Source organism: Rhinolophus ferrumequinum (assembly GCF_004115265.2).
Source record: "Rhinolophus ferrumequinum isolate MPI-CBG mRhiFer1 chromosome 15 unlocalized genomic scaffold, mRhiFer1_v1.p scaffold_54_arrow_ctg1_1, whole genome shotgun sequence".
Taxonomy (NCBI): Eukaryota; Metazoa; Chordata; class Mammalia; order Chiroptera; family Rhinolophidae; genus Rhinolophus; species Rhinolophus ferrumequinum.
The window spans coordinates 1,108,483-1,124,899 of record NW_022680357.1 but is presented as its reverse complement, the minus strand read 5'-3'; the positions used below and the strand labels follow the sequence as shown (position 1 = coordinate 1,124,899).

The 16,417-nt window shown below is 47.8% G+C and overlaps 1 protein-coding gene across 3 annotated transcripts; it reads left to right on the top strand.

The window, feature by feature from the left end:
• The first annotated feature begins 748 nt into the window (after window positions 1-748).
• On the top strand, window positions 749-16,399 carry SGF29 (SAGA complex associated factor 29). Of its 3 annotated transcripts, none has more exons than XM_033102098.1 (4): window positions 749-968; window positions 7,248-7,336; window positions 12,946-13,021; window positions 13,767-16,399. In XM_033102098.1, the coding sequence occupies exons 1-4, from the start codon at window positions 773-775 to the stop codon at window positions 13,841-13,843; spliced, it is 438 nt and encodes a 145-aa protein (XP_032957989.1). In that variant the 5' UTR covers window positions 749-772; the 3' UTR covers window positions 13,844-16,399. The 3 variants fall into 3 exon arrangements, with proteins under 3 accessions (XP_032957989.1, XP_032957987.1, XP_032957986.1); XM_033102096.1 differs by having other exon boundaries at window positions 749-986; XM_033102095.1 differs by having other exon boundaries at window positions 749-1,049.
• The last annotated feature ends 18 nt before the right edge of the window (window positions 16,400-16,417 follow it).

Here is a 16,417-nt window from a genome sequence, read left to right as displayed (position 1 = left end):
AAATATTGGGGTTCTGTTATGTGCCAGACGCTGTGCTAGGTGCTGGGAATACGTAGGTGAACAAAATAGACGATCTTAACCTGAGTTGGCCAGTGTATCACGTAATCAAACATATAATCACAAATTTTGGTAGGGGTTATGTAAGAAATTATAAGATACTAGCTTGTAAACCATTATAGCTAAATGCTCACATCTTAACATGTTGCTGGGGAGATTCCCTAAAAGCGCGATTTCCGAGTCTGTAGATTTGTTTTTTACTTATTTAAAAAAAAGTGTTTTTTAATAAACTTTAGAGCCGTTTGAAGTTCACAGCAAAATTGAGGCAAAAGAGTTCTCATATGCCCACTGATCCCCCCCTCAACAATCTGCTTTTTTTCGCTTTTTACAAAATTATTTTACAGAGGCTCTGGGAGAATGGGAGGGGATACTGAAAACACACAGGGACCCTGGTTTGTTAAAATAAGGTTCAGCTTACGAGTCAGGAAGTGTGCAAAGTAAAAACTACATTTCCCAACGGGCAGCGCTGCACATCACAGAGGATAGACGGCGCACGCGTAGAAGGGGGGTCCTGGGCGCTGCGACTCATAAAAAGGGAAAAGTCTGGTTCTGGACCTGCCGCGAATCCTCGAGCGCGAGCGCGTTACTATCCGCTGCCTTTGAAAAGCGTGGAGGGACGGGCTTGCGCCCGCCAGTCGCCCTTTCCAGCGCGACGTGCTTGCTGCAGCCGTGACTCGGTAGGTGGCGATGGGTCGCGATCTGCAGCCCCAGGAGGATGGCGGGAGCGCAAGGCCACCATCCAACGTCGGCGGGCCCGTTTCCCCGCCTCGCGGCCTGGGGCTCTCCGCGCACGCGCCCTCGTCTCCCGGGGGGAGAGGTGGGGCTCGGGGGGCGGGGCCTGCGCATGCGCCCATCCGTCCCGCGACCCTGGGAAGCGCAGCTGGCGGAGCTTGACGCGGAGGCCGGCCAAGGTGGGATACTGAGCCCAGGTGCGAGAAGACGGGGTTTGGGGATGGGCCCCGAACTCCCGCAGTTTTTATTACACGCTCAAGGTGTGCCCTTCTTCCCCAAACAGCCCCGTGCTCCCTCCATGTGCTTCCAGTTGCCTCCCCTCCTCTCTCTGCCTGTGGGCACCCCAAGCTTCCGTCTCATCTCACGAGCACCCCTTCTCCGAGTCTCTTTTTAACCCCCTCCAGTCAGGCCTTGTCCCCCACCATGTGTCAAAGCCGCCAGGGATCCCTAAGTCGCCGCTTTCAGGGTGAAGTTCATTGTCCGCCCCACAGCAGGACTTGAATCACCGTCTTCATTTGGCTGGGGGGACATTCTCGTCCTTAGCCTCGGCTCCCTCTGGCCTCTCTGCCGATTCTCCCCCTCTTCCGTCGATGGTTGCACGGCCCCAACGCCTCACCCCAATCTTTGCGTTCGCTTCCTAGCAGTTTCAAGCCCATTTCAAGGCTTGAATGTCAATACCATCCGTTGTGTTAACTCTGAAGTTTCCGCCTTCAGCCCAGTGCTGTACCTGGAACTGCAGGTTTTTATATGCAACCTTCACGTGACATCTCTTAAATGACTGACATTTTGAGTTTTCCCCTTCCCCTGTCTTCCTGTATTTTCAGTTGCACAGGCCAAACACCTCGAGTTATTCTTGGTGTCTTTTCCTCCTCCCCTCCCCTACTCCTCCATCCCTAGATTACCACATATTTCCTTCCTGAGGTTTTGAAGTTCTGCTACTGGGTGTTTCACTGTCGATATTTTCCTTGGCACTTGGTCAGTCCTTTCTGCCTGAAATTTGTGTTTTCGGTTCGTTGACATTCTCTGCCATTATTGAGATGTATCCATTCATCTATATTCTGTCCTATATGTCCCTTTTAGAGTGTTTCTTTCACCTACAGATAATAAGTATATGGAACTGTTTGTTTAATATCTGTGTTCCTTCCCTGGCTGGAAGTTTCCTTAGAGCAAAGCAGGAACTGGGTGTCTCTCACTGCTGGCACAGAGTAGGTGCTTAGTAAGTATTATTAAGTGAATGAATTTAGAAAAGGGGAAGTACCTCTTCTCCACAGGTGAGAAGTAGACAATCCCTCTTACAGTATGTTGGTAGCAAGTCATTGTTTTCGGGGGTCCGGGAAACGATATTGAATAGCCCAGCTTCAGAATCGTTTATAACTTGAAAGACTGTTTTAAGAGGTTTCCAAGATTCAGTTCAGCAATCTGCTTTGAGGACCTAGTAGGTACCAGGCCCTGCACTAGTTGCTAGGAATTAAAATGAATAAAACTACATCTCACTCTTCTCAGAGCTCATGGTTTGACAGGAGAGACAAGTAAAACAATTAGTCTCTCGGTGTGTATGTGACAAGTGCAAGAATGAAAGTTTGTGTACGGTGCACTGCAAGGTTTGATTGCCCTTGGCATTGGGGCAGATGAGAGGGGCCTGGGGCGGTCAGACCCCCCTGCCCTTCTTTTCTGGAGTAAGGAGTTTTGTTCTTTTACCCCAGCGTGCCATACAAATACCATGTCCTCTGTATGCCATGGTGTGAAAAAGGTTGGCAAGTACTGCTGTACAAGTGTTAACATTGCTGCTATTTGATTTGGACCTGGAAAGATGAGTAAATTTGAGAGCAGTGGTCATTGGTGAAAGGGGGTTGTCGATGAAAAGGAGGGGTCTGTTCTTGCCTGGGGAGCTGGAAAGTGTGGGTTCCAGGGAGAGTCAAACAAGAGAAAAGTGAGGTTTCTTTAGGGTTAGTCAGGCAAAACCAGTCTTGAGCTGGTCCTTGAAAAGAGTATAGTGTTTGTATCCTTGGCAAGCGGGCGAAAGAAGGGGGTGGGCGGAGAAGATGCTGCCAGGTCCGGTGGCCGAAGCAGGAAAGGATCTGATGCTTTGACCTGTGGGAGGTCACTTGTTGTCCTGAGAGCATTTTCACTGGACTGGTGAGGACAGAAGCTAGATTGCAGTGGGTTGAAAACTCCAGTGGGGGTGAAGACGTCGAGGCACATGTTTGAACAACTGCAGAATTTTTGCTGCAAAGAGGAACAGGGCTGGATGGAGGAGCGGGAGGTGAACGTGGGCTTCGGAAGCTCTTACCTTTTCTTAGGGTACGCTCTCCTACAATATGCTTGTTTGCTCCTAAAGCATTGAGAAGATGGTCCAAGAGGAGAGGGGTTCCGAGTACAGAGGAGGGGTTGGTCCTCAGTACGTACAGGGACAGCCCTTCTCTCTAGGGGTAGGCAGACGTGCTCCTCATTGGGATGGTGAGAAAGTCCCTGGCTTCTCTTCTGAGCAAAGTAGGAACCTCACACATCAGCTTAGGAGGCCGAGACCCGGGTCTGAGGGCAGGAGCAAAGATATCGAGGGGAGAGGAGGTTTGGATTGTCAGACAGAATCATCAGGGAAGGAAAGCTGGATTACCTGGCTGCAAAGAGGGGTGCCTGCTGTCTGTCTGTGAGGGTACAATATCAAGTAAACCCACCTGTCCAGTGTGGGGCTTCCCAATTTGAATATGCACAGGTGCGGGCCGGTAGAAGGCGGGTGGTTCCACCAAGATCCTGCTTTATTTAGCAGCAGAGAACAACCTTTTTCCAGGCTAGTCTATTCTTTCGCAGGATCTTTCCTCTGAACTCTCCTCTTGGGTGTAGACCTTCACTTTTGTTGTAGTTCAGTGGGGCCCTTTCCTCGTCTTTTCTCACTCAGCAGATAATTTCCCAAGACTTCAGCAGTGACCTAATTCTGATCCTTCTCTACTTCATCCTCTTCCCGTCTCTAAGCTCTCGATCCTTCATTTCATGTGGTTCTGGCTAATGCAACTTGACTTTTTTAAGTCTAGTTTTTCCTTTTTTCCTTTATGTTAAGATCATTATATAAAGTTGTGGTGGTAAAAATAGGATAGCACATGTGACCAAATAAAAACAGATCAATGTCACAAGCAATCAAAGAACAATAAATTAGACTTCATAAAAATTAAAAACGTGCTTCGAGGACATAATTCGATAATAAAAAAAGACAGCCCACCCAATAAAAAGGGACAAAGGGCAGTTTTCCAAAGAAGATACACAGATGGACAAGAAGCCCGTGAAAAGCTGTTCAACATCATCAATCTTCTGGGAAATGCAAATCAAAACCGCTAGTTCCCCCTTCGCACCCACCAGCATGCCTATAATGAAAAAAGACATCAACGCGTGCTGCTACAGACATAGGAGCCCTCATTAATTGCTGATGGGAATATAAAATGGAAACAGCCTGGCAGTTCCTCAGAAAGTAAACACAGTTGTCCTATGACCTGGCAATTCCGCTCCTACTAGGTATATTCCCAGAAAATGAAAATATGTCCACACAGAAACTCGTACAAGCGTGTTCATAGCAGCATTATTTGTAATAGCCAAAAAGTGAACACAACCCACACGTCCATCAGTTGATGAATTGATATACAACCCGTGGTCTGTCCAAAGCGATGGAATGTTGTTCACCAGCCAAAAGACATGAAATGCAGAATAGGCAAATCTATAGAGACAGAAAGTAGATTAGTGTTTGCCCAGGGCTGGGGGGATGGAGGTGGACATCTGTTCAAAATGTACAATTCGGTGGTTTTTAGTATCTTTAGAGTTACGCAGCCATCAGGACAGTTTTAGAACATTTTCGTCACCTGGCCAAAAAGCCCCACAGGCTAACAGTCACTCCCCGTTCTCCCTCAGCCGCCCCACCCCCAGCTTCCTATGGATCTGCACATTGTGAAGATTTCATAGAAATGCAGCCATACACTATGGTCCTTTGCGCCTGGCTTCTTTCACTCAGTGTCATGTTTTCAAGGTTCATCCACGTTGCAACCTGTTAGTACTTCACTCCTTTTTATTGTCATTCCTGTCCTTTGTATGGATAATACCACTCTTGGTTCATTCATTTATTTATACAATTTCTCCACGTCCTCCCCAACACTTACGTCTCGTTTTGATATAGCCATCCTAGTGAGCGTGAAATGCTGTCTCCTTGCAGTTTTGATTTGCATTTCCTTGATGGCTAATGATATTGAGCGTCTTTTCATGTGTTGGCTATTTGTACATCTTCTTGACAGAACTGGTTATTCAGATCATTTTTGTATATGATCTGAGGTAGGGGTCCAAATTCATTCTTTTACATGTGAATGTCCAATTGTCTCAGCACCGTTTCTCAAAAAGACTATATTCTTTCCCCATCAAGTTGTCTTGGCACCCTTGTTGAAAATTAATTGACCGTGAACCTGAGGGTTTATTTCTGGTCTCCCAGTTCTGTTCCATTGATCTTTATGTGGTCCTTAGGCCAGTACCACACCGTTTTGATTACTGTAGCTTCTTCAAAGTATGTTTTATACTTGGGAAAACTTTGCTTTTCATTTTCAAGATTGTTTTGGCTATTCTGAATCCCTTGACTTTCTGTATGAATTTTAGGATGAGTTTGTTAATTTCTGCAAAAAAAGAAAGCCAGCTGGGATTTCAATAGGGATTACATTGAAACTATAAATCAATTTGGGGAGCGTTGCTACCTTAACAATATGAAGTCTTCTGATCCATGAAGGTGGACTGTCTTTCCTATTTAGGTCTTCCTAATTTCTTTTAACAATGTTTTATAGTTTTCAGAGTAAAAACTGCACTTCCCGATTAAATTTGTCCCTAAGTATTTTATTCTTTTTGATGCTATTGGAAATGAAATTGCTTTCTTAATTTGTTTTGGATTGTTCAATACAGGTGAATAGAAATGCAATTGATTTTTGTCTGTTGATCTTGTATCCTGCAACCTTACTATTCTAACCTTTTTGTTAGTTCTAAAAGTTGTTTAGTGGATGGAGTGGATTAGGATTTTCTATTACAAGGTCGTGTATCTGCAATTAGAGATAGTTTTACTTCTTCCCTTCCAATATGGATTCTTTTATTAATATTTCGTTTTATTGCCTATTTGCCTGCTAGAACCTCCAGGAACAATGTTAACTTCTTCCTGATCTTAGGGGGGAAAATCTTTCAGTCTTTCACCGTTAAGTATGATGTTAGCTGTGGGTGTTCATAAGTGCCCTTCATCAGGTGGAGAAAGTTCCCCTCTGTTCCTAGGCTGTATATTACTTTCTTAATAAACAGAAGCAGAGATTTTAAGAAGATACGAATATTTAAAGACATGGAGTTTACAACTTATTAGTGGAGGGGGTTTGCTCTATTCACTGTGTATTTGTCCCTGGGGTATGCAGATGTGTTCAGGGAACAACCTTTCTGGAAGATAGGGTATCATGGAAAATTTCAGCACACCCTCACAATTTTCCTCTCATTGTTTCCCAACCTTCCTTTATCTTTGGCCTTATGTCCATTTTTACCTAGTTATAACTTACTCTTTTAATTACCTTTATTGTCTTGTGTTCTTTTTCCAATTACATTTCATTTTCATCAGAATACATCATCTTCCCTTAAGTCAGATTTTTTTTTTAGTAGTTAATTTCTCTTCCCTCTATAATAAAAAAGTAACTGTTTTATGACTTGGAAAGTGTCTTCGTATAAAATATTATTTGAATCCCCATTTTACGGATTTCAGAAAACTGGAGACCAGAATCTTAAGTCATTTGTCAGGAAAACAGCAGCAGAGGCGGGACGTGGGCCTGCTGCCTTTGGAAGTTACTCAATAAGTACTCTGATTTGGCTGAACATGTTGAATACAAGTATCACTGGATTGGGTAGAATTCCAGGGCAGCTTGCCATTGTCTTTGTCTCCTAGAACTGTTGTAGTAAATTACCACAAACTGGGTGGCTTCAAACCACAGAAATGTGTTCTCTTACAGTTCTGAAGGCCGACATTCCAAAATCAAGGGGTCAGCGTAGTCCCAAAATCCAGTGTGTGTTCCTTCCTGGGTGCTCAGAAGGAGACGATGTCCCAGGCCTCTCTCCCAGCTTCTAGTGTAGCTGGCAATCCTTGGCACTCCTGGGCTTGCAGCTGACTCCTCCGATCTCTCTGCCTCTGTCACGTGCCCGTCTCTCCTCCGTGTGTGTCCGCACCTGGCATTCTCCTCTGCGTGTGTGTGTCTGTCTGTGTCTCCTCTTCTAAGGACACGAGTCATGTGAGAGTAAAGGCCCAGCCCCTCTAGTAGGACCTGATCTTACTGTACGTCTTCATTACACCTGCAGAGACCCTGCTGCCAAGGTCACCTTCACAGGTTCCAGGGGTTAGGACGTCAAAAGGTCCTTTTGGAGGACACCGTTTGACCCACAGCAGTGACCGAGGTTCTCTTGTGTTGCCTGTCCTCCAGGTGCCCCGGATACCATGGCCCTCGTGTCCGCCGATTCCCGCATTGCAGAGCTGCTCACGGAGCTCCATCAGCTGATCAAACAGACGCAGGTAAAAGGCCCCCTGCCCTCCACTCCTTGGGCCACATGGCCTGTGACCCTGAGCTCTGGAGGGGTCGGAACAGCTTTTATTCAGTGAGATGGGACATGTGGGAACTGAGACCATATGGTGAAGGTGAGAAGAGGAAGGGAACGTGGGGCGTGGCTACCGTCCCTGTTGGATTGCCTGTCATGTGCAGGATCTTATGATTCTTTTTGTTTAATAACAGTGTATCGAGATGTAATTCAAAAAAAAAAAAAGATGTAATTCATACGCCCTACAATTCACCCATGTAAAGTGTACAGTTCAGTCTCCGGCTGTCCCAAGCCTGAGGCTAACACGGCTGGGTCCGGGGGGCGGGGGGAGGGGGTAGAGGGCTCGGCTGTCCTCATCCTTCAATACAGCTGTTGCTCTAACTCAAAATAACACACACACACACCCAGTCAATTCAGGGGTTTTCAGTATATTCCGAGCGTTGTGCAACCGTCACCGTGATCAATTTCAGACCATCTCATTGCGTAACAGAAGGGCCCTGCACCCAATAGCTGTCACTCCTTTTTCCTCCACCCCTTCACCCCAAGTAAACAAAGATGCTTTTATCAGGCAAGGTAATCCAAGGGGCTTAGTTAGAGGTCATCTCTCAGGAGCTGGTCAGGGGCCAAGGCTTCTGTGGAATGGGTAGCGTTTGAAAACCCGGGCCTGCTTCGTTCATCTTCGACTACAAGCCACGCCGCTGGCGCCTGGCCTCGCCTCTCTTACAGCAGAACGATCATATTTGAGCATCTCCTTTCAGCGTGGCGTTTATATTACAGATACAGTGATAGTGTCCGTATGAATACGCCTCATGTTTGAAGGAGCCAGTGGGGGGGGGGGGGGGACTTGAAGAAATGACAGATCTGTCCTAGCCATTCTGCGTCGTGCTCACTTGACTCATTTTCCCCCTTCATCTACCGCTATTTGGACCTTATGGTAAATTTGTGTAGAACTGTTTAGCATAGAAATTAGCTGATGGTTAGCTAAACCCAGTTCTTCTTTAGGCCACTCGTTTTCCGTGAGTATTACTTTCTGATAAGGCTTTGACTCGGTCTCCCGGTGCCTTGGATCGGCAGTCTCAGTATGATCACGTGACTTATTTGCACAAGGTACTTGGGTCTTACCAACAAGGCCAGTGTGACGCCATATTGAAGTATGGCCATGGTAAAATTCACTTTCCTCCTAGAACAAATCAGAAAGAATTACAGAGCTATTTCTTACATATTCCCAACTGAATTGGTCCTGTCCATTTACCAGCTATTCTTGTGGACAGACTTTATTACAGTTGGCCATAATTCAATTTCCGAGTTCCAGGTCCATTGGGGATAAAGCCAGTCACCCTGACTCAGCTGAAAGGCCTGCACCGAGACCAGTTGCCATTGTGTATGTCATGCAAGGTCTCTGGTCCCGCTCCCCGCACCAGAACTCAGGATATGGTGAGGCCAAAAAGGAACACCCACGGAGCCATAGATATGGGAATCATACCACTGTATTCTCGATGGCAGCTGCTCGAGACAAAAACAAACATCCACCAGTAGCTCCAACGAGGGGTCTTCCTGCACCCCAGTCTCACTGGCGGACAGGCGAGACATAGGAAATAGGATCAACACGATCCGTGATCTACAATCTGCTTCCTAACCCCACTTGCTAGTCACAATCCGCCGTCTTCTTCCCTGCCAACCAACCTACCCCCTAGTGTAGCCACGGCAGTTACATTCGTGGCTAATGGCTAACCGGTTACAGCTGATGGCCAACTAGTCACAGCTGATGACCCTCTACTACCCGAGCCAGCACCTTTCCACGTGAGGCCGAGAGCCTGGAAACTGCTCTCTGGGGCTCTGTCCCCACAGCTTCTTTGATTGGAACTGGCAATCTTGCTGGGGTATCCTCTGTATCCCCAAGGCCCCTAAATGAGGAAAAATAGATTTTAATTAATAAATCCGTTATCGCTATAGAGCCTGCGGCCAAATAACGAACCCGTCATTCCGGGTTCGTTATTGTCCAGGAGTCAGGCCCAGGGATAGGAGAGAACATCAGGCTTCAATGATCACAATGAACAAGTATGAATCACAAGTTTTAGGGTCATTATCTAAAGCAGGGGCAGGAGATTGCTATGATTCCGGTTAAAAACAATCTATTGTTTATGATTAAGACACTAATGGAGTTAAACCGCTAAAAGAAAACGTAAGAGTTTTCTGTAGCAAGGAAAAGTCCTTTCATTTGGCCTGTATCAAGGGGGCTCCCATATCAAGGGTGCAGCCCTTTCTCAACAACAGATGGGTCCTAGAAGCATCCGGCATCATTTGTTGGGTTGGCCTGGACCACTCGCTAAAGCATCATCATCTTTCGAGGCTGACTCTCATCCCTCTCCTTCCTCCTGTAAGAGAGCTCACTTCAGCCTGTTCATTCTCACGAAGAAATCTTTGCCCCTCGATTCCTGCTTCTCATGAAAAGTGAATTCAGCTTGTCCCACAACCCACACCCTCTTCTGTCTCGGGTCCAGCGTTGCTCGCTGTGCCATGCATTTTGTTGCTGTTGTGTCCTCACAGCCCCGGGTCCAGTTAAAATACATATTTTGTACCCAGAAATGTTGGGTGCCCCATACTAGGGTTAGATGAGTGGTCGTCATATCTAAGTTACTGGATGTAACTTAGCCCGAGTACTGTATCCTTCGGCCTTTCTAAACCCTCCTCATCTCAGGGTGCGGCCTTTGGACCCACCCTGTGGGGCCTACTGCTGTCATCCTATCAGAAACCCATTTTCTCCCTGTTCTTTGTAATAGTGTTCCATTCCCGCAAATCAAGGGTGATATATGTTTGCGCGTAGCAGGCTGCGGTATATTGTGGGGAAGATGTTAGGAAAATTCGCCTTCATTGGCTGATGTGACTCCATTGTTTCTTTTTGTCTGTTTTTCTTCATCTCATCCCCAATAGAGGAGATATGAGGTGAAGAATGACGTGCCAGGCACGTGGCCAAGCCCTAAATGGCCTCGAGCCGATGGTCCCAGGCGGGAACAGCAGATTGTTTGTCTGGATGAACTGGCCCTTCAGCCAGATAAACAGTATCTTTATCACATTAGCTGCGGAACCCTCACAGAACTGGCCATTCCCTGAGGGGGAGACAGGAACAAGAAAATTGGCTCTGACGTGCCTCTGAAGAGAGATATATATATATATATATATAAGACAGACCTCAGTTGGCAGGAAATTGGAACTTGGAACTTGCATGCAGCTTGCAGCATTGGGGGACGTCCCAGTCTCTAGCCACGGACCTGATGAGGTCTTTTTTGGGTTCCCAACCTTTCCCGTGTTGTCTCCCCACGGTTTGGTGAGCTTCTTTGGCATAACGTTGTTATGAATGTGTATAGTTTAGTCTTAACTGCCTTTACCTTCTGTCATTGCACATCTTCTGATTGCCTTTGACTTTTGCTATTGTATATTTCTAAATAAATTGATTGGGTCCTCGTTAGCGTGTCTCCCCTTCTTTTCCCCGCTCATGATTACACGTGTCAAGCCTGGGCGGCTATATTTTGTCCAGGGACCTTTCTCCTCATGCCATCATCCAGGTTCATAGTTCCACAACAATCTGTCCGCTCAGAGCCACGCAGCACTCAGTCCAGTGGCCCAGGATTGAGCGGATCCCAGGAATTCCTTCCAGTGACACCCATTGTAGTGTGGGATGTAACCTGAAAACTAAGAGTCAGAAGAAGCTGGCACACATATTGCTAAGTGAAAGAACCCAGTCTGGAAGGTGTTATACTGTGGGATGCTAACTATTACATTCTGGAAATGGCAAAATGAGAGAGTAAAAAGATAAGTGATTGCAGCAGCCCGGAGGGAGGAAGGGAAGGAGCAATGACTAGGGAAGTAGGGGATTTTTAGGGAGGTGGCACTATTCTGTATGATACTGGAATGGTGGGTACAATATGTTCCGCTTCTGTCAAAACCCATAGAATGTACAACACAAAAAGTGAACCTTAATGTAACCTATGGACTTTAGTTAATTATCAATATTGGTTTATTAACTGTAACAAACATGCTGGTGCAAGATGTTACTCAAACTGCAAACTGCAGGCAAAGCGACTCCATAGGAACTCTCTCCTGTCTGCTCAATTTTTCCGGAAACCTAAAACTGCTCGAAAACTACTTTATTAATACAATTTTAAAGCTGAAGAAGGTCCTGGTACTTGCTAGAATTCCACTCCCTCGCCAGCTGTTAGTCCAGTTTATCATCATACCATGTGACGAGAATGTCTCAGAGGGCTGCTGCCCAGGTGTGCGTGCTTCCATGTGCTTTGGTCAGGTTCTAAACGCAGGGGTGGGCTTGGCAAATGGATGGCTTCACCCTTTGGGGCATCTGGCGTAGCTGAGGGAAGAGCAGTATCATTCCCCTGCTCTGAGCCTCTCCAGGCATTAATGCAATCCTGAAGTTAGCACGTTGCGGGACCCATTCGTTCTTTTACCCATCGGCTATTTCTCGCTGCTCTCCATTCGTCCCTGATTGTCACTCAGACATTTCTATGTTGGAAGGACGTTAGGTTCAGCCCCTGTGCTGGTCCAGACTGCTGAGTTGTTAGCAGCAGCACCAGTCTAGCAAGTGTCCCATCCTGTGCCCTCCCCCTCCCCCATCATTCCCACTCACGTAGGATTACGTATGTACAGAGCTAGTGGGCTGTTTTGACCACAGGGCAGCATAGCTGCATTCACCTCTAACCCCATTTTGCCTGATGGAGTGAAGGTACAACCCACCCCCTCAGGCACTTAGAAATTCTGACTTCAAGGTTAAAAGGTACAGTTACAGTGTCTTACTGTGTTTCCCTGAAAATAAGACCTAACCGGAAAATAAGCCCAAGCATGGTTTTTCAGGATGACATCCCCTGAACATAAGCCCTAATGTGTCTTTTGGAGCAAAAATTAATATAAGACCCGGTCTTATTTTCGGGGAAACTTGGTAGGTAGGAATCATCCCTGCTTCCTGCATCTCCGGTTGCAGCCCCAGTCCCAGGACCACTGATACGGGGGAGAATAGCACCAGCATCCTTCCCCATCCCCTCGTCCCCAGGTGAACTGATCACAGGTCTACCTGTTCATTTCTGGACTCTCAACTCTATTCCTGTGCCCTAGGTACCAGTCCCACCAGGTGACTACAATAGCTTTGTAGGAAATGTGGAAATCAGGACATGTTGAGTCCTCCAATGTTGTTTTTGTTGTTCCTTTTCAAGGTGGTTTTGGCTATTCTGGGTCACTTGAATTTCCATGTGAATTTTAGAATAAGCGTGTCAATTTCTATAAAGACGTCCGCTGGAATTTTGACGGGGATTGCATTGAATCTGCAGATCAGTTTGTCTTTTTTGATGAAGGAAAGTCATTAAATGTATAATTTGTCATTTACCTTTGATGCCTTGTGTAATGCGTTTGCATTCGTCAGGGAAAAAGTCCTTTTGAACTGATCCTGAGTTTGGATCTAGAAAGTGTGGGCCATGTGTATGGGGCGCCTGGCCTAGGACGCAGAGTGCACCCCCCCCCCGCCGTCCCCCGCCCCGCAGGACGAAGGGCTTCCCTCATGTCCTGTCGACCTCCTCCTTGCAGGAAGAGCGTTCGCGGAGCGAACACAACTTAGTGAATATTCAGAAGACCCACGAGCGCATGCAGACCGAGAACAAGAGTGAGTCTCCAGGGCTCGGGAGAGAGCAGGGATGAGGAGGGGGTGTGGCCAAGACTGGGGGCGGGTCCAAGACTGGGGGCGGGGCTGCTCTCTTCCAAAAGGGACTTTTCAGGTATCTGCAGACTGTATCGTCCAAAGTGAGCTGCTCCTCAGGCCAGAGGGACAGTTTTCCCTTAGGCTGGGTGACCTAAGGTGACCCAGGAGACAGGTGACTGACGGCTGCCTAGCACTAAGGAACCTTAAAACCCTCCAGCTCTAGGGACTAGAAAGTCAGGGAAATGAGGCTTCCCAGGGAAATGAGAAAGTATAGAGAAATGCCTTAGAGCACACGCAGCCCGCAGCCCAGTTCGCGGGGTTCTCTGGAGAGAGCTGCCCACCCCGCGGCGCCCGAACAGGCCCGGAGGCCCTCAGAGGGTCAGACTCCTGGGCTGTGCTCTCCACCTCTGAGCAGCTTTGAGAGCGTTTTCTGCTTTCCCACGTGCTGAGGAATATTTTCTGCGGGTGTCGTGCTGTGGCGAAGGTAAGAGGTCCTCTGTTAGATATGGTGACGGCATTTGTACCCTATGGAAATGTGAGCTCTTTGTACATGGGGTCCCGATGCCTCGGAAAGCATTTCTGAGCTAGGAAAGCTGGTACCTCACCCAGGGTCTGAGCCCACTGTCCTGGAAGCAGAGCCACGTGAGTGCCAGCTGCCCCTCCCCACAGCCCCTCGCCCACACGTCCTCCTCCTGTGCTTCTTCTGCAGTCTCTCCCTATTACCGGACAAAGCTGCGAGGCCTCTACACAACTGCCAAAGCCGATGCAGAGGCCGAGTGCAAGTGAGTGTGACCCCCTCGCCCTGCCCCCGGCTCTCCTCCCTCGCCCTGTGCTGCCGGGGATGAGCAGATTCCAACACCCCAGCCTCTCCCGGGAACCCTCCTTCCCTAGAATCACATCTAGGCCCCCTCTGCCTGAGCCCTGCTGTTTCACAGCTGACAGCACGGCAGGGGGCAAATCCTGGCTGCTGCCCTTTACTAGTCACGTGGCCTTGGGAGGTCGCTTCCCCTGAGACTCAGTTGCTCTGTCATTAAAAAGGGATAATAGCTATCTATAGAATTGTCAACATAAAATGAGATCAGGCATGTGAAATGTCTAAGGCCAGTGTTCTTCATCTCTTTTGACCATAACACGTATTAGGAGATACATTCTCTGTTGTGGCCTAATAATAACAACAACAACAATAAAAACTCTGTGTGCTGTACTGTGTGCCGGGTACTATTCTAAGTACTTTATATATTTACCTCACGGAATCCTCAGAGCAATTCTAAAATGGGTGTTACCCCCACATAACAGATGAGGAAATTGAAATTCCAAGGGGTTGCGTAATCTTCCAAAGGGCTAGTAAGTGGGGGAGGCCAATTTCAAACCCAAAGTCCATATTCTTTAATCCCATGCTACAATGATACAATGAAGCCTTTTCACAGCACACACACACACACACACACACACACATTGGTTTTATATGTGTGTGTATTATCACAGAATTGGAATAAGAATTACAGTTTTTACTGTTACAATGTATAGTCTGTTGTTTAAATGTTGTTACCCAAGAAATTATTTTCATGACTCAATAATGAGTCACAGACTACATTTTACAAAACACTGCCTTGCATGTGTGCGCGGCAGGTGACAGCCGTGCGCCTGAGGCAGCACTCCAAGCATTCCTGGTGGCTCCAGGGTGCTTCCTGTCCTCCCATCTGGCTCTCCTCCGGCTCTTTCCGGCACTCAGAATCCCATATTCTCTTTGCCTGCTGTCAGTCATTCTGCAAACCTTTGCTGGTGCCATTCCTGCGTTCGGCCTGAGCAGTCCTTATCTAGACACACAAGGTAGTGAGGCTCCTGCGTTGGAGCTCAAAGCAGCCCAAAAAGGAGAGACACCCTAAAAAAAAGAAAAAAAGAAAAAACGTGTAGAGGACAGTATGGTTGACGAGCCAGCAGAGATGGGACGGTGTCAGAGACGGGGAGAGTCTTGAGTTGGGGATCTGCAGGTAGGCAGACAGGACACGGTCCAGGGCTCAGGCATTTGGGGAGTGAGAACTAGTCCTGTATGGCTGGGGGGAGAGGAGGGCAGGAACGTGGGGGGCCCCCAGTAGCTGGAATTTGTCCTGGAGGCCACAGGGAACCCACGAAGCTGTAAAAGAGGAGAGAAACCTTTGGCTGCCACATGGAGAACAGCCTGGGAGAGACTGAAGGCTAGTTAGGACCCCAGGCAAGAGTCACTGGTGTTGAGCTGAGACAGTGGCAGTGGGACTGGAGAAGCAAGGGTGGGTTCAGGGGCTGTTTCTGAGATCAAATTGAGGACGAGTTGGAAGCAGAGAAGTTGAAGATTGCAAGGTTTTTACTTGGACAGAGGGACCCAATGGGGCTCCCTATGCCACACGTTAGGGAGCAGAACAGAAGGGTGGGGCTGACTTGGGGGAGAAGAGACATAGTGAACTTAGATTGGAGGTGTTGCCTTCTTGGCTCCCCCACCCACCCTTCCCCACCCCCATCTGCTCCCTCCCTGACTGGCAAATTTCTCACCTGCCCATAATCCAGCCCTCTCCCAGTCACCTGGGCTGGAGTCTGACTTCCATAAGGCAGAGTAACCCGCCCTCATTTGAGTGTAAAAGACAAACTGTGCCTTCCCAGCTTAACTGCTGGCAAAGTGAGGTGACAGCTTCTAAGACCAGTTTGGTGTGGGCTCTTCTCTGGCATTGACTCACCCAGAGTTAAGCTTGTGTCGTAACTACAGGTCCCGACTTCTTGCACTTCTTCTGCTGTCTCACTTTTTCAAATGGTCGCACTTGCATGCATTCATTTGCTCAACCCTGAGTGAAGCCACCTCAGCACCAAAATGCCCTGCGGGGCGTGGGACAGCGGGTGGCGTAGAGATGCCAGCAAGGAGCTCCGAGGCTGGGAGGGGACGCAATGCCGTGTGTTCCTGTAGCACTCATCCAGGTGCTGCTGTTCACATCGGCTCACTTGCTAAGTAGGTAAATTGGGACCCTCTGGAAACTGAGGAGGTGCCAAGAGCCTGTTCAGGAACTAGCCTGGCTCCCGGCAGGCGCTGCTGGTCTTTGTGCTCTGTACGCCCCCACTGCACCCCGGCTGCTTTGAAACCTCCACCTGCTTTGCAGAAAATGGAAAGGAACGCCTGTGTCTTCATTTAACAATCACCTCTTTTTAAAAAAGGCTTGGCAGCAGGAGACACGGGGAAACCAGCTCATAGATCTAATTTTCCATATTCTAGGGGAGGACGAGTCCATTCCCAGGTGGGAACCAGTTCTTTTGTAATATTAGTTCTAAAGGCATTTCTCAAGATGCAGGTTTGGAAGGGCACAGCAAACAGTGTCAGGAACAGTGTCCTCAGTGACA